Source organism: Hylobates moloch, unplaced genomic scaffold, assembly GCF_009828535.3.
Source record: "Hylobates moloch isolate HMO894 unplaced genomic scaffold, HMol_V3 SCAFFOLD_2, whole genome shotgun sequence".
Lineage (NCBI taxonomy): Eukaryota > Metazoa > Chordata > Mammalia > Primates > Hylobatidae > Hylobates > Hylobates moloch.
In genome coordinates this window covers 56,212,673-56,238,723 of record NW_026652277.1, presented here as the reverse complement: position 1 = coordinate 56,238,723, position 26,051 = coordinate 56,212,673, and the positions used below count along the sequence as shown (strand labels likewise).

Below are 26,051 nucleotides of genomic sequence, written 5' to 3'. Positions count from 1 at the left end.
TTTTTATGTGATTTCAGACACCTTTGATTTTGGAATCTGATTCCTTTTTAACGGCTTAACAGCAATTATTTCCAAGAAAAATAAGTTAACATTTTGCTTAAAATCTCTAGCATTACAAGTCTATCTCGAGGGACTAGACCTCAAATAATATACAATGAAAAGGAAAATACAGTAGATTTTAAAAGTCATCCTGTTTTTAAGTCTTGCATTTTCTAAGAAAGACATTATGCCTCACACCAAGTATGCTCCTATAATAAAGAAATGCTCAAAAGCATAAAGGAAAAATGATAAGTAAAGGAGAAATGGCAGAATAGTGGCTGGTACTGGAATTGGAGTAGCATCTGGGCTGTGAATAGAATTACCTCCCTTTTCAGTCACTTAAAAAATACATAGTGTTGAATAGGAGCAAAAACTCTAGTCAGAGTAGTAAAAAGAAAGATATACCTACACTCAAATGACGTAAGATCCAAGAGAAAGTTAAGACACAGACATAAGTAACTGGAAGTGGTTTTTCATTAAAGGGCTAAAGATAAGGAATAGCAGACAGAATCTCACTAAAGGGATCAAAATGCTTCAGGATAGTATTTGAGCTAGATCTGAAGATGCAGAGATTAGGAAGAAGCGAAAGGAAAGGGGCCTGTGTGTTTGCTTGGTGCACTGGGTCCAGGTAGAGAGAAAGGATTGGAAAGGTTAGCAGGGTGATGGATCATGAACAGTACTGAAAGGGAGGGTGTCTGACTTTACAGAGAAAGTAATTTTGAGTTGAAGAGTGACATCATCGGAGCTGTATTTTAGAGAGATGTATGCGGCAGCCCTTTACAGGAAGTAGTGAAGAGGAGAAAAACTGGAGTTGGGAACATCAGAAAGAAGACTGCCATGCTTCAGGCAATGAGCAATGAGGGGTTGAACGAGGGGTGGTGATGGTAAGAATGAAAAGGGAGGCTAGGTTTGAGGATCTTTCAGACATTCAGTCTCCAAGATTTTCAAATTATACAGGAGAATACTGAAAAACATGCAAATGTTAGGTAAAGAACTGAAGAATTATGCCAAGGTTAAGAGCTTCTCTACACAGCTCTCAGTTCTATCCTTACCTCAGCTCATCAAACCCTTGTCAGCCTGCAAAGGATGGCTTTACCAGCAAAGAGCACCATTCCCTGGAATGGAGTTTGGTAAGCCGAGAAATTTATTCTGTTATACCACTAATACCACAAAGGGGGATTCCAAACATTTCCTTTCCTAAATTTCTCATCCTGTAGCTCCTCTAACAGAGGACAGAGTTGCTTCATTATGAGCACAATCATACTGTCCTTTTCTTTTAAAACAACTTCACCTAACCATCCATTCCAAATTTCTATATTCGCAATTTGTATGTGTTTTGAATGTTATTTGGCCTTAAAATGAACGTGTAACACTACTTCAATTTAAGGGAATATAGTATCTACTTGAAAGACTATGGCTATGTCAAGATCTCCTTCACCTAATACTGTAATAGCTCTGCTTAAGAAAAAAGTATATAGAATATCATATTTTATATGCAAAACTTGAATTGTGTCTAAAATAATCTATTGCATGTATGCACAAATATTTTGTAAATTTGTAATTTTATAAAGGAAACAAGTTTTGTGATACATTTCGGTGAAAAACTTCCCAGAATTAGTCTTATTCATATTTTGAAACATAATCTTACCAACAGCTTTTGAAGTTGATCATCTAAATTTCCAGATTCCTGACTGAATTGATCACGCTCTGTCCGGGCTTCAGTTAGCTCTGAGTTGGCAAGGACTAACTGCTTTTCCAGCTCTTCTGTCTGAAAGGAAAGTACAAATTGAACAGTGTCTGATTATGACAGTGGGTAATATAAAATAAATATAGACTTTGGAAAACAAATGGTATTATTTTGAGAACAAAAATAAAAGTTTATTGTGAGGCCGGGTGCACTGGCTCACGCCTGTAATCCCAGCACTTTGGGAGGCCAAGGCGGGTGGATCACCTGAGGTCAGGATTTTGAGACCAGCCTGGCCAACATGGTAAAACCCCGTCTCTACTAAAAATACAGAAATTAGCCAGGCGTGGTGGTGGGCACCTGTAATCCCAGCTACTTGGGAGGCTGAGACAAGAGAATCGCTTGAACCCGGGAGGCGGAGGTTGCAGTGAGTCAAGATCGTGCCATTGCACTTCAGCCTGGGTGACAAAAGTGAAACTATATCTCAAAAAAAAAAAAAAAAAAAAGTGTATTGTGATGGGTCTTGTAAAGTTTTTTTAAAGAAAATCTATGTTGAATTTAGCCAGGGAAATTAGACAAAATGAAATACTTAGTACTGTTGACTTTGGGAATTGCCTGTAATACATCTGTCTCCTGTTTTCATACTATTCAAGATTTATCTTCTGTGAAGACATGTTCTATAATTTGGTATTTAAGAAAGCTTGAGGGTTGGCACAGTGGCCCATGCCTGTAATCCGTTGGGAGGCCAAGGCAGGAGGATCCCTTGAGCCCAGGAATTCAAGACCAACCTAGGCAACATAGGGAGACCCCATCTCTACAAAAAATATTTTTTTAAAGGTTAGCTGGGCATGGTGGTGCACACCTGGGGTCCCAGCTACTTGGGAGGCTGAAGTGGGAGGACTGCTTGAGCCTGGGTGGTTAAGGCTGCAGTGAGCCATGATTGTGGCCATGCACTCCAGCCTGGGTGACAGAACAAAACTGTTTCAAAAAAAGGAAGCTTGATATGGCATAAATAACATGCTGCAGCGCCTACATAAATGAACTGTATTATACTTAGAAGAGCTATTTTGCTTCAGAGTATCAAAGGTTTGGTAATAAAAGGCATCGAATATAAAAGAATGAATGGTAGCAAGTTATTAGCTATTGTCATTATTTTATAGCCACTACTTTTTTAAAGGATGAATTTATATGTATTTATATTTACAGTTGGACAATTTATGTCACCATTCTAACCCTCATTTTGTTAAACTATTAATATAAAATGGGAATAAAAGTACCAATTTTAGAGGATGTTAAAGTGCATTTTATTCTGACAAGGCAGCTGTTTGATCTGTTTGACTATGCATTTCTATGACACGTGCCATAAAGTGCATCACTGTTAATAGCATAGCATTTCTATAGTTCTTTTTTTTTTTGAGATGGAATCTCACCCTGTTGCCCAGGCTGGAGTGCAATGGCACCATCTCGGCTCACTGCAACATCCGCCTCCCGGGTTCAAATGATTCTTCTGCCTCAGCCTCCCAAGTAGCTGGGATTACAGGTGCCCACCACCACGCCCAGCTAATTTTTGTATTTTTAGTAGAGATGGGGTTTCGCCATGTTGGCCAGGCTGGTCTGAAACTCCTGACCTCAGGTGATCCACCAGCCTCGGCCTCCCAAAGTGCTGGGATTATAGGCGTGAGCCACCGCACCCGGCCTCTATAGTTCTTTATGTCTAGGTTCAGCGTATGCTAAGAGGCTAGGATCTCAGACTGTGGAGACTAAGGGTTTAGATTTTAGCTGAGCCACACAATATCATAACTTCAATAATAAGATATTAAAACAATGAGAACATGTTGATACTTAGTTATATGGTAATATCTTAACTTTAACTAGGTATCCACATTACTATTTTATCATCTACTTTCTAGTAATAGGGAATCTTTCATGTCTGCATAAATGCTACATATTCCTTCTTACCTTTAAGGTGTCTATTTAGTAGGTTTCCAATCTACTGTCAATAATAAAACCTGGTTTGGATGATGTACTATGATAAAACTTTCTTAACTAGAGAACATATGACTAACTTTTTCTTGAGAACTTTCTAGTTTTACTATTTATTATTTATTTTTAAAGATCTTCACTTATTCCACACATATTGAATTATATTATCTATACATACATATACACGTCTCTCTTTAATAATAATCATAAATAATAGAAGTTATATATATACCCACATATACATATATGACTAAGAAAGTACTAATATAGGACTATCAGTTTCCCATTTACCTACAGAAATCAGAGTATAGACTTTAATATTTATATTGGCTATATTCCTAAACTGACTTTGTATCTGGCTGCATCCTATGTATACAAAGTATTTCACAAGAATTAAGTACACATAAAATATTAGATTACTGTCTAAAATGTATTCCTAGACTCTAATAATCTAATAAAGAAGTACTTTCCAGGAGGCTGAGGTGGGAGGATCACTTGAGGCCAGGAGTTCGAGACTAGCCTGGGCAGCATAGTGAGACCCCATCTCTACGAAAATAAAAATAAAATTAGCCTGGCATGGTGGTGCATGCCTGTAGTTTTGGCTAGTCAGGAGGCTGAGCTGGGAGGATAGCTTGAGCCTGGGAGTTTGAAGCTGTAATGAGTCATGATTGTGTCACTGCACTCCAGCCTTGGCAACAGAGTTAGACACTCTCTTAAAAAAAAACAAAAAAGTACTTCTTGTGCTCCTTTGGGGGCATATACAGGAAAAGAAATGAAAAAGTCCCACAAAAATTCAAGCTCTGTAACACAGGTTACTTTCTAAGAAAAATGAATGAACAATATCAATTGATAAAATCTCTTCACTTTTATTATTATCAGGATAGACTAAATCAGTACACACTTAGTAAGTACTTCAGAGTATTTACTAAGTAAGGGGAAGAACCACAAGCTTTACTGTTACACAGTTATCATGTTTGCCTGGCAAGGAATGGGTACATGAACACGATCCGAGAAGCAGTATGATCAGGCAAAGAGCCAAACACTTTAGGTTCTTGTCTAGTTTCTGTTACATAACTTCTCTGTGTTTCCATTTTTTTCACCTGTAATTGGAAAGAGTATTCTAGATGATCTCTCATGTTCCTTTCAATTCTAATACTTTTTTCCACGAGAACAGTATTAATAAAGCTGAAACAATTTATTTTCCACCTGTCTTTTGAGCTATAAATTTAACAAGAACATTTCCAATTTGAATTAATCATACGATTAAAATAAATGTTTTCTACTCCTAGCCTGGCATAAACCATTTCTATCCTTGAGCAAAGAAAATAATTTGTATATATGCTTTAAAAGCTTAAATTAAGATTTTCTCTTTTGTCTGCTTTCACTTAAAAAAAAAATTCTGGATAATCATTTCATAACATCAAACTTGACATGAGACCAAATTAAAAAAAGAAAGAAAAAGAAACGAGCCAAGTCTTATCTTTCCATCTGTTTATTAAGTATAAGAAGTTCCTCCAGCCCCCTGCAGGAACATTTGTTTTGTAGTTGTCAGTACTGACTCAGCTGCTATAGGTCTCCTTTTACCTTTCACTTTTTAGAGTAAAAACATTTATATTAATCAAAAAGATAAATAGAGAGTGAAAGGGAAAACCATTGAAGTAGCAGCTGAGTTGATATAAACAGCTGTAAAAAACACTATAAAGAAAAGCCTTTTAAAATATCCAGAATAGCCGGGCACAGTGGCTCACGCTTGTAATCCCAGCACTTTGGGAGGCCGAGGCGGGCTGATCACGAGGTCAGGAGATCGAGACCATGGTGAAACCCCGTCTCTACTAAAAAATACAAAAAAATTAGCCGGGCGTGGTGGCGGGCGCCTGTAGTCCCAGCTACTTGGAGAGGCTGAGGCAGGAGAACGGCATGAACTCGGGAGGCGGAGCTTGCAGTGAGCCGAGATTGTGCCACTGCACTCCAGCCTGGGCGACAGAGCAAGACTCCGTCTCAAAAAATAAAATAAAATAACATAAAATAAAATAACATAAAATAAATAAATAAAATAAAATAAAATAAAATATCCAGAACAAATACTGACATCTGAGATGTATTAAAGATTTTTTCTTTTTCTTTTACTTTTACGTAGTAGCACCGGTTTTCCCTTTCACCATCTATGAATGCACTTTTTGGTTTGGATCACTGGATAAATGAGTATTGGGATTTCATTCTAATCTCACATTGATTTTAGAGATATTGCCAATCATATAAAATCACACGAGGTTTGGTTTGTCTGTTGGTGGTGGTGTTTTCTGTTTTTCTGTGCTCTAAAAGACACAGCTATGGCATAATAAGGGATGCTACAGGCCAGCATGGCGGTGCATTGGCAGAACTATGCAGAGGTTTGCACAGAATCTTCCTGCACAGTATATAGCTCCAGCCAGTGCTACTAAATCATCACTTTTTAAATACAAAATTCAGCCCCAACTGCTTTCAAAGTAGTAAAAATAAACGTTGAATCAACATCATGAGATATTTTTGTTGTCAAAAAGCGAAAGTTAAGAGTAAAGCCAAATCTACAGAGCCAATAGTGACAGCTTCTACTGGTCCAAATTCGTAAAGGGGAATTCTGGAGGTTCTCCTAAAATGGAAAGAGAAAAATAGAAAACAGCATTACAGTAAAACACTTTTGTAAGCTACAAAAGCTACATCTCACATTTTTTTGAAGTACAATTTCTATGTTCACCAGCATAAAATAATTGTGTTAATCTGAAGAGAAATATCAACTTCCAAAACAAGTTTTCTCTTCATTTACGCATTCTAGTTGGAAAAGTTTTGTTTAGACCTGCCATGTCATCAATTTTTAAAAATAAAAACACTTTTTAAAATGAAGAAATCTGGCTGGGCGCGGTGGCTCACGCTTGTAATCCCAGCACTTTGGGAGGCTGAGGCGGGTGGATCACGAGGTCAGGAGATCGAGACCGTGGTGAAACCCTGTCTCTACTAAAAATACAAAAAAATTAGCCAGGCGTGGTGGCGGGCGCCTGTAGTCCCAGCTACTCAGAGAGGCTGAGGCAGGAGAATGGCGTGAACCCGGGAGGCGGAGCTTGCAGTGAGCCGAGATTGCGCCACTGCACTCCAGCCTGGGCGACAGAGCGAGACTCCATCTCAAAAAAAAAAAAAAAAGAAGAAATCTGACCTTGGGAGAAAATACTAATACTGCCCCTCATAAAACATGTTGATGTTTAATATCAACACACCTTTATTTGTTTCCTTTCACACAAACCTCACTTTTTTTTTTTTTGAGACAGGGTCACACTCTGTTGCCCAGGCTAAAGTGAGTGGTGTGATCATGGCTCACTGCAGCCTCAATCTCCCAGCCTCAAGCTATCCTCCCATCTTAGCCTTTCTAGTAGCGAGGGCTACAGGCACACGCTACCATGCCCAGCTAACTTATTATTTTTGTTTTTATTTGTGTAGAGACAGAGTCCCACTATGTTGCCCAGGCTTGTCTCAAGCTCCTGGGCTCAAGTGATCCTCCTGTCTCAGCCTTCCAAAGTGCTGGGATTATGGGTGTAAGCCACTGCACTTGGCCATGAATCTCCCTTTTAATCACAGCTTTTATGTATTATTTCCTTTGATATTTTTCCTTGTTATTTGAATAGTATAAACTGAAATATGCACTGAAGCAACAGAGAAAAAATAGATTTTAAGGTTTTAGTAGGCGTTAGCAATGTCATCATATGAAAATGAAAAATTAAGCAGAATAATTTGTGTTTTTAGATTTTATATTCAATTCATTATAAAAAAAACATTTTATAACAATACAATTTTTTATGATCCCAGGTGAAATCCTTGTTATTAACTTGTTTGATTTTCCTTGCTCAGCTACACCATGTAATTAATGTCACTTTAGGCCAGAGTGTACTTAGCTGTATTTACATGGCAGTGTAATCTCTCAGTGCTCCCTGACCAAACCAAAGGGAGTTACTGTTAAGACAGTCTAGTTAACCATCAACTAGGTGCCAACTCTATTTAGGATCACTGTGGTGTATTATAAATCTCAGTGATTTATTAAAACTAATGAAGCTGATATGCCCTCCTTATTTCCGTTAGCTATTTACTATTTAAGACTGTCAAAATTCTTGCTCAGCCACTATTTACATTAGAGCAAAATAAGAGAATGATTCTAATATCATGTTTGTACCTATATGACCCCAAAACATTCATGTAAAAAGCTTGCAGTCATTCATCTGGATCTCGTGCTTCTACAATGCCAAAGATTTAAATGCTTATAAAAGCTTAGAAATTCTTTTTATGCATTTTAGATGGATATTTCAGTATTTGTGAAAAAATTTCCCAATATGTCCAAATCAGCATGATACTATATATTGGACCAAATGCAAATTAGCAAACAATGCGTGAGGCTTCTGAAAGGATAATTTTTCCAAACAACAGTATAATGGAAAGCTATAGCAGTTACCAATCATGTAAGAAACCACAGGTGAGTTGAGCTTTATTTAGTACTTTGCGGCTTTTCAAAAAGTTTGTCAATAGACAATGAGTACTTAATGTTTCCAAAATGATTTGTGATTATTCATGAATATGCATTATTATATTGGACTGTGACACAACAGCTCTCTTATTTCCTCTCTCACTGTCAGATTGTCAGCTCTCACTTCTGCCAGAGTGCCTACCTCCACTAGACCCAAGTGAAAAAGCACCCTCCCACCCCATGGTGCACTGAAATCAGCCCCTCCTGCTGTTGTCCGCAGGGTGTGGTCATGACCTTTTGGTATAGGCTTGATCTGCCCAGACTGGGGTGGACATTCCTGCTATCAATCATCAGGGGAAAAGCTTGTCCTGAGAAAAGAAACTAGAACACAAAAAGCAGGCTTCAGAGAGGCAGAGAAAAGCTTACGTTGAGTGTACCCTTTAAGCAGTCTAAGGTCCCTTAAGGTTGCTCAGAGATGACACTGGCTGAAAGAACATTGCCACAAGGATTTAGGTTAAGGGTTATGCAAAGAGGTTTACAAAAGGAGGCAGTGTTATTCAAACGCAACCCCCCAATAAATTATGAAATCAATTTAGTGAGCTTCAAATCAGCATCTGAAGAGAACAGAAAATAGCTGGCATCACATGTAATAGGAGTAAATATTGTTTTATGAATCTTGCTTCAGTTGCATGTGTGTATTGGATCATAAGATGAACTATATTTCTTACTGTGAGTAGCAATGGAAAATATTTGGAAGACACTGCTGTAAAGGACCCACATCTGTAACTGAGATCATACAGTTTCATGTTACTCTCTATGGCTTAGACTTTAGTAAAGTCACGTCTAAATTCCATCTTTATCTTAGCTTTGATAAAGGTTGAGGTATCTTATTTCCATGCTCGAACCAAGTAGAAACAGCCCCCTCCTGTGGCCAGCTGGAGTGATAGAGGTAATTAAAATGAAGGGGTGCCCAAAGAAGGGCAAATGTCTGGAAGAATTCGTGCTGCAATATATGGAGCTTTCCTCCATGTACTGTTACCCTACAGAATTGGTTTCATTCTATAAAGGGAGTATGGCAGCTTCCTTATACTCTATTTCTTCTAACCTACTGCTCCAAATAGCTAAGGTGTGAGAAACTGACTACAAGTGACAGAACTGTATGTAAATTGTTTCTGCATGGCTATCTAAGGGTCTCTTATAGGTAGGATGACTAAGTATAGACTTTAACTTCCGAATGGGGACACTATGGAGATGGGAGGTAGCATTCATAAAACAGGACACTGGGCTAGCAAGTGTAAACCGAGACTGTCCCAGGCAAGCAGCCTTGGGTGATCACCCTTCTCACAGGGAATGAAGACCACCACTCCTCTTAATGGCAGCTCCTTCTTTGTTTTTTAGGGTCTTACTGTTTTACAAATGGCTGAAATGAGCAAAAACCTAAACTCTGGATAAACAGATGACAATGATACTGAATAGCTTCTCTTTAGCTATGGAAAGTGAAAGAAAAAAAACAGAATATCAAATATTAATTAATGTGGTTTTAAAATGAATTACATGATGATGAGAGATGAAGACTTATCCTCCTAATTAATTTTTATGTAATTAATTCATTTAATTAATCTTAAAGTTAATTCAGTTTGGTAGCTTTACAATGATTAAGAGTTAGGAGTTGAAGTAAGAGAGGAGGTAGGCCCCCAAAATATTGAGTAGCAGGGGGATATGGCTGGTATGGAAGTATTTGCTAAAGGTTAGCTAAGTAAAAATAATTAAGATAGTCTTATTTTTTAATGTATTTTTTAGAAACTTACTTGAACTATGCAAAAAATGTTTTGCTAAGAATGAATCAGAGTATACAATTTAAATAAAAATAGTTTATAAATAGTTTAAAATATAATTTAGCATGCTCTTACTCCAGCTTATAAACTGCTTTTAATTTGAAATTACTTTGATTCTTTATTTTCAAATAAACTATTAATAATATAATATTGATTCTGGATATTATAGTCTCTAGAAGCGGAACAGCAAAACCTAAACTCACCTTGTCTTCATACATCCTTTTGGCTTCCCTTAATTCAGAATGTAGCTGAGAAACAGTAGATTCCAGATCGCTGAGCTGACGCATATACATAGAGTTTTGGTTTCTTGCTTGCTCTCTAAGAAGAGTTTAGAAGGGGAATAAATGCAAATAGCAAACTAAGAATAAGAGTAACACCTGAGTATTCTAGCTTTTTGACACTACAACTAGTTATTTTATATGGCATTATTAAGCCAATAGTCTTTTATTTTCCAAAACTGACTCTCAAAAGCTTCAGCTCAAATATATTGTAAACTGCTGAAGCTGGGTGACAGCTGTACGGGAGTGCATTACACTATTTTCTCTCTGCTTTTGTATATGATAGAAAATGTCCATATAAAAAGTTTTTTGTTTTTTTTTTGATATGGAGTCTTGCTCTGTAGCCCAGGCTGGAGTACAGTGGTGCAATCTCGGCTCACTGCAAGCTCCGCCTCCCGGATTCAGGCCATTCTCCTGCCTCAGCCTCCCAAGTAGCTGGGACTACAGGCACCTGCCACCATGCCTGGCTCATTTTTTGTACTTTTAGTAGAAACGGGGTTTCACCGTGTTAGCCAGATGGTCTCAATCTCCTGACCTCATGATCCACCTGCCTCGGCCTCCCAAAGTGCTAGGATTACAGGCGTGACATATAAAAAGTTTTAACATACAACTCAAATAAAATTATTTATATGCATATGCATACATTGTACTTATATATATTCATATATATTGCACACACACACACACACACACACACACACACACACACACACAGATATGCTTTGGCTCTGTGTCCCCACACAAATCTCATGTCAAATTGTAATCCCCACATGTCAGGGGAGGGACCTGGTGGGAGGTGATTGGATCATGGGGGCAGACTTCTCCCATGTTGTTCTCATGATAGTGAGTGAGTTCTCACAACATCTGATGGTTTAAAATTATGGCACTTCCCCCCTTTCCTGCTCCACCATGGTAAGATGTGCTTGCTTTCCCCATGATTGTAAGTTTCCTGAGGCCTCCTAGTCATGATTCCTGTTAAGCCTGTGGAACTGTGAGTCAACTAAGCTTCTTTTCTTCATAAATTACCCAGTCTTGGGTAGTTCTTTATAGTAGTGTAAGAATGGATTAATACAGAAAACTGGTACCAGGAGAGTGGGGAACTGCTATAACGATACCTGAAAATATGAAAGTAAATTTGGAACTAGGTAACAGGCAGAGGTTGGAACAGTTTGGAGGGATCAGAAGAAGATAGAAAGATGAAGGAAAGTCTGGAACTTCCTAGAGACTTGTTGAATGGTTGTGACCAAAATGCTGATAGTGATATGGACAAACAGTCCAGGCTGAGGTGGTCTCAGATGGAGATGAGGAACTTCTTGGGAACTGGAGTAAAGATCACTCTCACTATGCTTTAGCAAAGAGACTGGTAGCATTTTGCCCCTGCCCTAAAGATCTGTGGAACTTTGATCTTGACAGAGATGATTCAGGGTGTCTGGCAGAAGAAATTTCTAAGCAGCAAAGCATTCAAGATGTCACTTGACTGCTTCTGAAAGCATACAGTCAAATGTATTCACAAAGAGATGGTCTGAAATTGGAACTTATGTTTAAAAGGGAAGCACAGTGTAAAAGTTTGGAAAATTTGCAGCCTGACCATGTGGTGGAAAAGAAGAACCCATTTCCTGGGGAGAAATTCAAGCTGCCAGCGGGAGAAATTCAAGCTGCCAGCTGCAGAAATTTGCATAAGTAAAGAAGAGGTGCAAGACAATGGGGAAAATGTCTCTGGGGCATGTCAGAGATCTTTAGGCAGCCCCTTCCATCACTGGCCTGGTGACCTAGGAGGAAAAAATGGTTTTGTGAGCCAGGGCCCTCTCTACCACTCTGTGCATCCTCAGTACATGGCACCCTGTGTCCCAGCTGCTCCAGCTCCAGCCATGGCTAAAATGGGCCAAGGAACAGCTCAGGCTGTTGCTTCAGAGGGTGCAAGCCCCAAGACTAGGCAGCTTCCACATGGTGTTGAGCCTGCAGGTGCACAGAAAGTAAGAGTTGAGGTTTGGAAACCTCTGCCTAGATTTCATAGCATGTATGGAAATGCCTGGATGTCCAGGCAGACATCTGCTGCAGGAGTAGAGCCCTCATGGAAAACCTCTACGAAGGTAATGTGGAGGGGAAACGTGGGGTTGGAACCCCCACACAGAGTCCCCACTTGGGCACTGCTTAGTGGAGCTGTGAGAAGAGGGCCACTACCCTCCAGACCCCAGAATGGTAGATCTACAGGCAGCTTGCACTGTGCATGTGGAAAAGCTACAGGCACTCAGTGTAGCCTGTGAAAGCAGCCACGGAGACTGTACAATGCAGAGCAACAGGGGCAGAGCTGCCCAAGGCCTTGGGAGCTCCACCTTGCATCAGTGTGCCCTGGATGTGAGACATAGAGTCAAAGGAGATTATTTTAGAGCATTAAGATTTAATGACTGCCCAGCTGGATTTTGGACTTGCATGGGGCTTGTAGCCCCTTTGTTTTGGCCTATTTTTCCCATTTGGAATAGGAGCATTTACCCAATGCCTGTAACCCAATTTTATCTTGGAAATAACAAACTTGTTTTTTATTTTACAGGCTCATAGGTAGAAGGGACTTACTTTGTCTCAGATGAGACTTTGGACTGGATTTCTGAGTTAATGCTTAAATGAGTTAAGACTGGGGGACTGTTGAGAAGGGATAATTGTATTTTTTTTTTTTTTTTTTTTGAGATAGAGTCTCGCTCTGTCACCGAGGTTGGAGTGCAGTGGCGCTATCTTGGCTCACTGCAAGTTCTGCCTCCCGGGTTAACACCATTCTCCTGCCTCAGCCTCCTGAGTAGCTGGGACTACAGGCACCCACCACCACGCCCAGCTAATTTTTTGTATTTTTAGTGGAGACAGGGTTTCACCGTGTTAGCCAGGATGGTCTCGATCTCCTGACCTCATGATCTGCCTGCCTCAGCCTCCCAAAGTGCTGGGAATACAGGCGTGAGCCACCATGCCTGGCCAATAATTGTATTTTAAAATGTGAGAAGGACATGATATTTGGGAGATTACAAATCTGAATTGTAATCACCATGTGTCAGGGGAGGGGCCTGGTGGGAGGTAACTGGATCATGGGGACAGATTTCCCCCATGCTTTTCCCATGATAGCGAGTGAGTTCTCACGAGATCTGATGGTTTAAAAGTGTGGCACATCCCCATTCTCTCTCTCTCTTGCTTTGCCATGGTATGATGTGCTGGCTTCCCTTTGCTTTCTGTCATGATTGTAAGTTTCCTGAGGCCTCCCACTCATGACTCCTGTTAAGCCTGTGGAACTATGAGTCAATTAAACCTCTTTTCTTCATAAATTACCCAGTCTCGGGTAGTTCTTTATAGCAGTGTAAGAATGGACTAATACAAATACGTAAAACAGCCAATCCCAGGAGCCCCAAGTACTTGCAAAAATACTTCTTATATGGTCAGATAATATTACCTATGTTACGTAATATTTCCTGTTCATTTAAATGTTAGAAAAAAGTTTCACTTTCTTATGAAATCTTACTAAGTAAATTCTAAAAGATTATAGAACAGAAAGTTAATGAAAATAGTATCTTTAAAATGAAGATGAATGACTAACAGTTTCAAACCACATACTGAATGATTTCCATTTGACTCTGGATACTATTGGCTTGGCTCCGAGCACTGCTAGCTTTCTCAGTAAGTGCTGTTATTTCAACTTCACGTTCACTTATTAACTGCTCAATCCTATAAAAAAAAGTGGTGATTGTTATTTGATACAGAAGATTTTCCTGACTATGAATTATTTTAAAAATTAATGATTTTCAATACTCTCAAATTTAGTATTTTGCTTTGCTTTTGTATATGCTACTCTTTTAATAACAAGTGTCTACAAAAAGTCCAAAATCTTTTATCCAAATCTTTTGGGAGTCAGCTAGTTTTGGAATTCAGAATTTTTTTTATTTTACAATGGTAATAAATTGCAAGTACTATATATTATATGACACCCCCAGTGAGATCTAGGGAAGTGTCCCATTAACTAAACATATTATGAATGCAACAATTTATAAGTATTCACACTAAATCATAGACTATGGAAAGGTTTACATTAGCTCTGGTCAGGTTTTTCCAACAAATGAGTGACAAAAACTCTCTCCTTCACCAAATTTTAGTCAGGCTCTTCTGAGGCCTCTTTTCAACTATGCCTCAACCTTTGGCCTGCCTAGCCCAGACCTAGCAAGAATCTTGCCAAGTCAGTTTAGTCCTCCCACCCTCGACATCTGCTCAAGTTCTTCATCCCCTGCCTTTGATATCTAAGCCCTTGGCCTGCGTTTAGCAAGAATCCCCCTACTCTTGATGCCTTTTCTCAGTAATTTTCCATCCACAGACCCCCTCACCATGCCCCCTGGCTATAAATCCCCATTTGGCCTTGTACTGGGAGCTGAGCTTAATCTCTCTCTCTCTCCTATAGCAATACTCCTATCGTAATCGTCTCAAATAACATCTTCCTTACCATTTTATAACCAGGGTCAGGAAAACAAAATTTTAACATGCGTTTCCTATAAACCTATAAAAACACTTATGTGTTTCAGGCTGTTTAGATTTTGGAATTGTGGCTGAAACACTGTAAAACTGTGGTTTAGTTTCACTAGGCTTTTCTATACCTCAGTCAGAAACCTACCTATCTTGATGTTGTTGCAGAAGTAGTTCTATTTTGTTCTGTGATTCAGATTTCAGTGCTTCAAGCTGATCCTCTACCTGGTTTTTAAAAAGAGACCCTGATTTAGTTACTGGTAAATATAAGGCTTGGAAAATCTGGAGATTTTCAACTAAAGGAATGCTTTAAATGCAAGTAGAAATAATACTAAAATCAGATATATTCTATCCCCATATTTTATTAGATCTTTTACTTTGTCTATACTCTCATGAAGCTATACAGGTAAACCAAGCTAGTTCCTATTATGAGAGATTACTGTGGAAGTAACTTCTGTTATTTCAGAAAAATGAAAACTTGGCTTATTTTAATAATTTTAAAAATTATACAGCTAATGCTATTCTCTTAATGCATTTTAATATAAAATTATTTAAGTAGCATTCTCACCACTTACTGGAAATATCCTCCCTTTATGATAAGAAATCTCTGTCTCTAATTCTCTTAGGATTTTACTAACAGCTGAGCCCAAGCTGCGGAAGTGCAGAGTAGACATGCTGTCATGTTCATATATTTTTTTGCCTGAGGCTTCTTCAAAGTCAACTAGGATTGACCGGATTTCTTGAAGCACTCCCTCATGACTAAGCATCATTTTTCGTAGTTGCTCTATCTGTGTGTTGCTGTCTTTCAGCATGTCCTCCTTAAGGCATTTGGCAGCTTCAAGTTCATGAACTGTATTTTGAAGCTGATTTCTTAAATCCTCCTGGGACTGACTCTCCCTTCGTCTATGAAATAAACAAAAGAAAATAAATAACATCGATAAAACTCATATTCACACAAGTTAGTTTTACTACAAAGAGTAAAACTTTAAAATAATTTCACAAAATGAAAATATGTGACTTTAAAATAATTTCATAAATCCCAACCTGATGTCAGCCATAGCATCTCTTTCCATTTGCATCTCCTGAAGTTTTGTTTGCAAATCAATGACTGACTGCCTCAAATAAAACTTTTGTTTCTCATGCAATTCATTGCTCTGGAAAAAAAAGCCATGCAAATTAATCTTTATTAGAGAAACACATTTCCTTATAGCTAGTAACTTCCAAAAATCTATATATATTTTCAATTCATTTTTATGTCTACTTCCTTCCCTCACTGCTGCAGTTCAAAGTCTAACTAATAATTTCTCACTTAGATTATGAGAATACCTTAACTAGTCTCCCTGTATCAAGCTTGACCCCTTTTAATCCATTCTCTACAACCAACCAAAACTCTGCTTCTAAAACAAATCTTACTTCCCTCTCAACATGGAGATAGGAATACATTTTTTACACGAAAACATGAGAATTGGTTGAAATTCTGTACATAAAAAAGTCAATCCCTACCTCCTACCCACTTAAAATACCTGGCGGCAGACACCACCATCCAAAACTCCAGATGTCCTACTACAGAGAGATACACAAAGATTTCTAGGATCAGGCACTGAGGGATCTCCCAGCATAGGAGATGCTGTAGGAGATGCTCCCGTACATATGTGATGCTATACCTAATCCTCCCAAAGCAAAGCCGTCAAATTCTGCCCATGAATAGAAGGTTTGCCATCAGGTTTTTTATTGCCTAATTGTTGAATATAAACAGAAAACCAAAAACCACTGAACACTTGAAGAAAAATCCCAAAGTAATAAGTAGATCAAGATCAAATAAACAAGCAAACACCCACAAAAAAAAGAACCAGAGGAACTAAAGAAAGATAATGCAAGGAATAGAAGAACACTTCAAAAACTTGTATTTGCAGAGAAATTCAAGAGACATTATCAGCATAAAGCAAGAATAAGATGCTATGCCAAAGAAGTGATCAGAGGAGAAAGGGTAATGAAAATTAAAAATACGGCTGTAAACAAAAAAGTTCAATTCAATAGAAATGTTGCAAGTCAAGAAATGTCCTCCAAAGGTAGAAAAAGTAGACAAATTTTTGAAACAAAAAGTAAGAGACGTAGAGATTTAACCGAGGTGAAAATATGTTTCCAACAGGAACTTTGGAAAGACAGAACTGAAAAAACAGAAGAAAGGAAACTGCCAAAGAAAAAACGCAATTGAATTCCTTCTAACTGAAAAGCACACATCTACAGATGAACAGGTCTACTGAGTCCCTAGCATGGTGAATGAAAAAAACAAAAATTCATACCTAAGTACATTATGGTGGCATTTCAGAGACAAAGAAAAGATGTTAAAGACAAAATTCAAGTAAGTAAAAAATAAAAAATCATCTACAAAGGAACAAGAACCAGACAGACATCTTCTCAGTAGCGATACTGAATGCAAAAGCACAATATCTTCAAAAGATTGAGAGAAATTACTTTCAAAATTACAATCAAGTATGAGTGTAAAATAGAGTCATTCTCAGACATGCAAAGATTCATAAAATGTATCTCTTAAGAATTTAACAAAGACGTGTTTTGACTAAATGAAGAAGTAGATCAAGAAAGAAGACAGGAGAGGCTGGAGGCAGAGCAAGATGGAGGAATAGAAGCCTACACCATTCATCCCCTAACCCCTGCTACCCACAATGGGAACACCAAATTTTAAAAACTATCTGCACACAGAAGAGCACCATCATAAGAACACGAAAGTCAAGTGAAAAATAGTGAGGCAGGAAAACAGGGTCTGGAGGCAGGGAACATAAGGCTGATTCACACTTCAGCTGTGACAGGAAATATCGTCTCCTTAGGGTGTAGGCTGTAAATGACTTTGTAACTTTATTTCATTCTCCCTATTTACATAGGGCATACCCCCAAGTAACCAATGGAATCCTCTAGGGAGTATTTAAAATCCCCAAAATTCTGTAACAGGGCTTTTGAGTTCCTATGCTCAGGCCCGCTCCCACACTGTGGAGTGTGCTTTCATTTTCAATAAATTCCTTCATTCCTTCCTTGCTTTGTTTGTGTGTTTTGTCCAATTCTTTGTTCAAGACGCCAAGAACCTGGACACCCTCCACCATTAAAAATAGTATCTGGTTGTAATTCATATGGTGGAAAGAGGCATTGAGGAGGGCAGCAGAGACAGTCATGAATCTCCAATGCCACCCCTTCCACCATCCCCCAGCAGTGGCTGTGCAGAGAATCTGCGTAGGGGAGGGAGAGCACAGCAACTGGGGGATTTTATATTTAACTCAGTGCTGCCCCATCAGAGGGGAGAATCAAGCCATGCTGGGCTTAGAGGGAGCATTTGGACCAGCCCTAGCCAGAGGGGAATCGTCCATTTCAGTGGTCAGAACTCGAGTTTCTCAGCAAGCCTCACCACCACATGCTGAAGTGCATTGGGGTCCTAGGTAAACTTGAAAGGCAGCCTAGGACACAAGGACTGCAATTCTTAGGCAATTCCTAGTGCTAGGCTAGGCTTAGAGCCAGTAAACTAGGGTGGCATGTGACCTAAGGAGACCCAAGCTGGTGTGGCTAAGGGAGTGCTCGCACCATCCCTTTCCCAACCCCAGACGGTGCAGCTTGCAGCAACAAAAGTGACTCCTTCCTTCTGTTTGAGGAGGGGAGAGCAAAGAGTAAAAAGACTTTGTCTTGCATGTTAGACACCAGTTCAGCCACAGTAGGGTAGGGCAGTGGGCAGAGTCATAAAGGCCCCATTCCAAGCCCTACCTCCCAGACAATAATTCAGGATACACCCTGGGCCAAAAGGGAACCCATTGCCTTGAAAGGAAGAACACCGTCCTGGAAGGGTTCATTACCTGCTGACTAAAGAGTCCTTGGGGACCAGGCATGGTGGCTCATGCCTGTAATTCCAGCACTTTGAGAAGCTGAGGTGAGCAGATCATTTGAGCTCAGGAGTTGGAGACCTGCCTGACCAACATGGTGAAACTCTGTCTCTACTAAAAATACAAAAAAATAGGCTGGGTGTGGTAGCTCACGCCTGTAGTCCCAGGACTTTGGGAGGCTGAGGTGGGTGGATCATGAGGTCAGGAGTTCGAGACCAGCCTGACCAAGATGGTGAAACCCCGTCTCTACTAAAAATACAAAAATTAGCCGGGCGTGGTGGTGCACGCCTGTAATCCCAGCTACTCAGAAGGCTGAGTCAGGAGAATCGTTTGCACCTGGGAGGCAGAGCTTGCAGTGAGCTGAGATTGAGACCGCACCACTGCACTCCAGCCTGGGTGACAGAGAGAGACTCCATCTAAAAAAAAAATAAATAAATCAAACCAAACCAAAACAAAAGTTAGCTGGGCATGGTGGCACATGCCTGTAGTCCCAGCTACTTAGCGAGCTGAGGCAGGAGAATCATTTGAACCTGGGAGGCGGAGGTTGCAGTGAGCCGAGATGGCACCACTGCACTCCAGCCTGGGTGACAGAACATAACTCCATCTCAAAAAATAATAAAAATAAAAATAATAAAAATAAAGAGCCCTTGGGCCCTGAATAACCAGCCGTGATACCCTGAGAGTATGTTTTGGGCCTTGGGCTCTGAGATGTGTGGGCTTCAGGGGTGACCTAGCACATTCCCAGCTATGGTGGCTATAGTGAAAGACTCCTTCTGTTTGAGAAAAGCAGAGGGAAAAGTAAAGGAGACTTTGTCTTACACCCTAGGTACCAGCTCAGCCACAGTGGGGTAGAGCAACAAGCAGGCTCTTGGAGTCTCCAAGTCCAGGACTATGCATTTGGACCTGGGCAGGGCAGCATTTCTGGACCTGCCCTGTGTCAGAAGGGAACCCAGTGCCCTAAAGGGTGAGTTCCAGGCCTGGCAACATTGACCACAAGCTGATTAAAGAGCCCTTGGCTTTAAATGAACATCAGTGGTGGCCTGGCAGAAACCCCATGGACTAGTGGTGGTGGTGGCCACAGGGAGAAGTTCCTCTGCCTTTGGAAAGTGGAGGAAAGAATGGGAAGGACTTTGTATTGTGGTTTGAGTGCCAGCTTAGCCTCAGTAGAATAGAACATAAGGTAAACTGCTAAGGTATTTTGATTCCAATCCCTGGCTCCTGGACAGCATGTCCGGACATGCACAGGGCCTGGGGGATCTTACCACCCTGAAGGGAAGGACCTTGGACAAGACTCAGTGCAGTGCTGACTTCAGGTCTGACCCATCACATTCCCAGTGGTGGCAGCCACAGGAGTGCTTGCATAACCACACCCCCAATTCCACGTGGCTCAGCACAGGGAGAGAGAGACTCCATATGTTTGGGAGAAAGGTAAGGGAAAAGAACAAGAGTGTCTGCCTCGTAATCCAGAGAATTCTTCCAGATCTTATCCAAGACCACCAAGGCAGTACCTCTACGAGTCTGCAAAAACCATAGCATTATTGGGCTTGGGGTTTTGAATACCTGGAAAGCCTTCCCGAGAAGGACAGGCACGAATAAGCTCAGCTGTGAAGACTACCACAAATAACTAACTTCAATGCCCAGACACCAAAGTACATCTACAAGCATCAACACCATCCAGGAAAACATGACCTCACTAAATGAACTAAGTAAGGTACCAGGGACCAATTCTGAAAAAACAGAGATATATGACTTTTCAGACAGATAATTCAAAATATCTGTTTTGAGGAAATTCAAGGAAATTAAAGACAACTCAGAGAAAGAATTCAGAATTCTATCAGATAAATTTAACAAAGAGATTAAAATAATTAGAAAGAATCAAGCAGAAATATTGAATTGAAAAATACAATTGATGTACTGAAGAATGCCTCAGTCTCTTAATATCAGAAATGATCAAGCAGAAGAAAGAATTAGTGAGAAGACAGGCTATTGGAAAATATACAGTCAGAGGAAACAAAAGAAAAAAGAAAACAATGAAGCACACCTAAAGATCTAGAAAATAGCCTCAAAAGGGCAAATCTAAGTTATTGGCCTTCAAAGGGAGTTAGAGAAGGAGATAGAGGTAGAAAGTTTATTCAAAGGGAAAATATCAGAGAACCTCCCAAACCTAGAGAAAAATACCAACATTCAAGTACAAGAAGGTTACAGAACATCAGCAGATTTAACTCAAAGAAGACTATCTCAAGGCAATTAATAATCAAACTCCCAAAAGCCAAGGATAAAGGATCCTGAAAGCAGCAAGAGAAAAGAAACAAATAACATACAATGGAGCTCCAATACATCTGGCAGCAGGCTTTTCAGTGGAAACCTTACAGGCCAGGAGAGAGTGGCATGACATATTTAAAGTGCTGAAGGAAAAAAACCATCTACTGTAGAATAGTATATCTGGTGAAAATATCCTTCAAACATGAAGGAAAAATAAACACTTTTCTAGAAAACAAAAGATGAGGAATTTCATCAACACCAGACCAGACCCATCCTACAAAAAATGCTAAAGGGAGTTCTTCAATCTGAAAGAGAAGGATGTTAATAAGCAAGAATAAATCTTCCAAAGGTACAAAACTCTTTGGTAATAGTAAGCACACAGAATAATATAACACTGTAATTGTGGTGTGTAAACTTCTCTTAAGTAGAAAGGCTAAATGATAAACCAATCAAAAATAATAATAACAACTTTTCAAGCCATAGATATTACAATAAGATTCAAAGAGAAACAACTAAAAGTTAAAAAGTGGGGGCACAAAGTCAAAGTGTAGAGTTTGTATTAGTTTTGTTTTCATAGGTTTGTTTGTTTATGCAATCAGTGTTAAACTGTCATCACTTAAAAAGTGATGGGTTTAAAATAATGGGTTATAAGAGAGTATTGCAAGCCTCACAGTAACCTCAAAGGTGAAAAACATACAACAGATATGCAGAAAATAAAAGCAAGAAATCAAAGCATGGTAGTGGGTTATCAGAACTTATTAACATTAGTGTCACTAGAGTTGTTATAAAACCAACTGCTAAATTTGACTGGCTTAAAAATAAAGAAATCAAAGCATACCATCAGAGAAAAATCACCTTCACTAGGAGGAATACAGGAAGGAAAAAAAGAAGGAAGAGAAGACCACAAAACAACCAGAAAACAAATAACAAAAATGGCAGGAGTAAGTCCTTACTCATCAATAATAACATTGAACATAAATGGACTAAATTATCTAATCAAAAGACATGGAGTGGCTGAATGGATTAAAAACCAAGACTCAATGATCTGTTGCCAACAAGAAACACACTACACCTACAAAGACACATATAGCCTGAAAATAAAGGGATGGAAAAAGATATTCCATGCCAATGGAAACCAAAAAAGAGCAGATGTAGCTATACTTATATCAGACGAAATAGATTTGAAGACAAAAACTATAAGAAGAGACAAAGAAGTCACAATATAATGATAAATGGGTCAATTCAGTAAGGGGATATAACAATTTAAAATACATATGCAGCCATGACTGGAGCACCCAGATATATAAAGCAAATATTATCAGAAATAAAAGAGAGATAAGCCTCAATACAATAATAGCTAGAGACATCAGCACCCCACTTTCAGGACTGGATAGATCATTCAGACAGAAAATCAACGAAGAAACATAAAACCTAATCTGCATTATAGACCAAATGGAGCCAATAGATATTTACAGAACATTTCATCCAAAGGCTACAGAATACACAGCCTTGTATACACACAGGAATAGACATGGGAATGTTCTGGACAGAATACATTCCTCAGCACATGGATGATTCTCAAGGAGAGACCATATGTTAGGTCATAAAACAAGTCTTAAACATTCAAGAAAACCTGAAATAATATCAACCATCTTCTCCGACAACATTGGAATAAAACTACAAATCAGTAACAAGGGGAATTTTGGAAACCATACAAATACACAGAAATTAAACAATATGCTCCTAAATGACCAATGAGTCAATGAAGAAATTAAGAAGGAAATTAAAAATTGTATTGAAACAGATGATAATGGAAACACAACATCCCAAAACCTATGGGATATAGTGAAAGCAATAGCAAGAGGGAAATATATAGCTATTAAATGCCTACTTCAAAAAAGAAGAAAAACTTCAAACAATTTAAATGACGTATTTTAAAGAACTAGAAAAGCAAGAGCAAACTGAACCCAAAATTAGTACAAGAAAAGAAATAATAAATATTAGAGCAGAAATAAAATTAAAATGAAGAAAATAATACAAAAGATCAATGAAACAAAAAGTTGGCTTTTTGACAAGATAAACAAAATTGACAAACCTTTAGCCAGACTAAGAAAAAAAGAGAGAAGACCCAAATAAATCAAATCAGAGATGAAAAAGGATACATTACAACTGATACTGCATAAATTCAAAGGATAATTAGTGGCTACTATGAGTGATTACATGCCAATGAACTGGAAACATCTAGAAGAAAAGGACAAATTTCTAGACACATACAACTTACCAGGAGTGAACCCTGAAGAAATCTAAAACCTGAACAAGTCCCAGTAAAGAAAAGCCCAGGACCTGATGGCTTCACTGCTGAATACCAAACATTTAGAGAACTAACACCAATTATACTCAACTGTTCCAAAAAAATAGAGGAAGAACTTCTAAACACATTCTATGACAGCAGTTATTACCCTGATACCAAAACCAGACAAAGACACATCAAAAAAAAGAAAACTACAGGTCAGTATCTCTGATGAATATTGATGCAGAAATCCTCAACAAAATACTAGCAAACTGAATTCAGCAATACATTAAAAAGATAATACATCATGACCAAGTGGGATTTATCCCTGGGATGCAAGATGGTTAAACATATGTAAATCAATCAATGTGATACATCATAACAACAGAATGAAAAACAAAAACCATATAATTATTTCAATTCAGGCTGAAAAAGCGTTTGATAAAGTTAAACATCTTTTCAGGATAAAACTCTCAAAAAACTGGGTATAGAATAGAAAACAATGAAGCACACTTACAAGATCAACATAATAAAAGCCACATATGACAGAACCACAGCTAGTATCATACTGAAGGGAGAAAAACTAAAAGCCTTTCCTGTAAGATCTGGAATACGACAAAGATGCCCACTTTCACCATTGTTATTCAACATAGTACTGGAAATCCTAGCTTGAGCAATCACATAGAGAAAGAAAGAAAGGACATCTAAATTGGAATGGAAGAAGTCAAATTATCCTTGTTTGCAGATGATATAATCTTATATTTAGAAAAACCTAAAGACTCCACCAAAAAACTGTTAGAACTAATAAGCAAATTCAGTCAAGTTGCAGGATACAAAGTCAACATATAAAAATCAATAGCATTTCTATATGCCAACAGTGAGCAATCTGAAAAAGAAATAAAAAAAGTAATCCCATTACAAGTTCCACAAATAAAATGAAATAACTAGGAATTAACCAAAGAAGTGAAAGACCTCAACAATGAAAACTATAAAACACTGATGAAAGAAATGGAAGAGGACACTAAAAATCAGAAAGATATCCCATGTTCATTGATTAGAAAAATCAATATTGTTAAAATGTCCATACAATCCAAAGTAATCTACAGATTCAATGCAATTCCTATCAAAATACTAATGACATTCTTCACAGAAATAGAAAAAACAATCTTAAAATTCATATGGAATCACAAAAGATGCAGAATGGCCAAAGCTATCCTGAACAAAAAGAAGAAAACTGGGGGAATCACATTACCCGACTTCAAATTATACTACAGAGCTACAGTAACCAGAACAGCATGGTACTGGCATAAAAACAAACACATAGAACAATAGAATAGAATAGAGAACCCAGAAATGAATCCACTCACATACAGTGAACTCATTTTCAACAAAAGTGCCAAGAACATATATTAGGGAAAAGACAGTCTTTTCAGTAAATGGTGCTGGGAAAACTGGATATCCATATGCAGAAGAATGAAACTAGATCCCTATCTCTCACCATATTTAAAAATTAAATCAAAATGGGTTAAAGACTTATATCTAAGACCTCAAACTATGAAACTCTATGAGAAAACATTGGGGGAAACTTCCCAGGACACTGGTCTGGGCAAAAATTTCTTGAATAATACCCTACATGCACAGGCAACCAATGCAAAAATGGACAAATAGGATCACATCAAGTTAGAAAGCTTCTACACAGCAAAGGAAACAATCAACAAAGTGAAGAGAAAACCCACAGAATGGGAGGAAATACTTGCAAACTACTCATTTGACAAGGGATTAATAACCAGAATATATAAGGAGCTCAAACAACTCTATAGGAAAAAATCTAGTAATTTGATTAAAAATAGGGAAATGATTTGAATAGACATTTCTCAAAGGAAGAAATACAAATGGCAAATAGGCATATGAGAAAGTGCTCAACATCACTGATCATTAGAGAAATGCAAATCTGAACTACAATGAGGTATCAACTCACCCCAGTTAAAATGGTTTTTACCCAAAAGTTAGGCAATAACAAATGCTGGCAAAGATATGGAGAAAAAGGAACCCTTGTACACTATTGGTGGGAATGTGAATTAGTATAACCACTATAAAGAACAGTTTGGAGGTCCCTCAAAAAAACTAAAAATAGAGCTACCATATGATCCAGCAATCCCACTATTGGGTACATACCTCCCAAAAAGGAAATCAATATACCAAAGAGGTATCTGCACTCCCATGTTTGTTGCAGACTGTTCACAATAGCCAAGATTTGGAAGCAACCTAAGTGTCCACCCACGGATGAATGGATATAGAAAATGTGGTACTTATAAACAGTGGAGTACATTTGCCATAAAAAAGAATGAGATACTGTCATTGGCAACAACATGGATGGAACTGGAGGTCATTATGTTAAGTGAAATAAGCCAGGCACAGAAAGACAGACATCACATGTTCTTGCTTATTTGTGGGATCTAAAAATCAAAACAATTGAACTCATGGAGATAGAGAGTAGACGAATGGTTATCAGAGGGTAGGAAGGGTAGTGAGAGAGTGAAGGGGAGGTGGGGATGGATAATGGGTACAAAAAAAATGCAACGAATAAGACCTAGTATTTGATAGCACAACAGGGTGACTATAGTCAATAATAATTTAATTGTACATTTTCAAACAACTAAAAGAATATAGTTGGATTGTTTGTAACATGAAGTATAAATGCTTGAGAGGATGGATACCCAATTTTCCATTATGTGATTTTTTTACACGTTGCATGCCTGTACCAAAATAGCTCATGTACTCCATAAATATATATATACCTTTTTGTTTAATTAAAAAAAAGAAAGAAGATA

General features: G+C 38.5%; 1 protein-coding gene across 7 annotated transcripts in view; it reads right to left on the bottom strand.

Moving 5' to 3' along the window:
- The window catches only part of CCDC158 (coiled-coil domain containing 158), a 107,159-nt gene that overhangs the window by 56,034 nt on the left and 25,074 nt on the right, over positions 1-26,051 (bottom strand). For all 7 annotated transcript variants that reach the window (XR_009211710.1, XM_058433688.1, XM_058433683.1 and 4 more), the window contains 6 exons: positions 15,832-15,941; positions 15,363-15,690; positions 14,936-15,012; positions 13,891-14,001; positions 10,228-10,342; positions 1,688-1,807 (listed from right to left, as the gene is read on the bottom strand). Coding sequence is in view for 6 of the 7 variants with exons in the window: in XM_058433688.1 (XP_058289671.1) it covers positions 1,688-1,807; positions 10,228-10,342; positions 13,891-14,001; positions 14,936-15,012; positions 15,363-15,690; positions 15,832-15,941 (861 nt within the window). In the remaining variant the exon portion in view is untranslated. The remainder of the gene's footprint in view (positions 1-1,687; positions 1,808-10,227; positions 10,343-13,890; positions 14,002-14,935; positions 15,013-15,362; positions 15,691-15,831; positions 15,942-26,051) is intronic.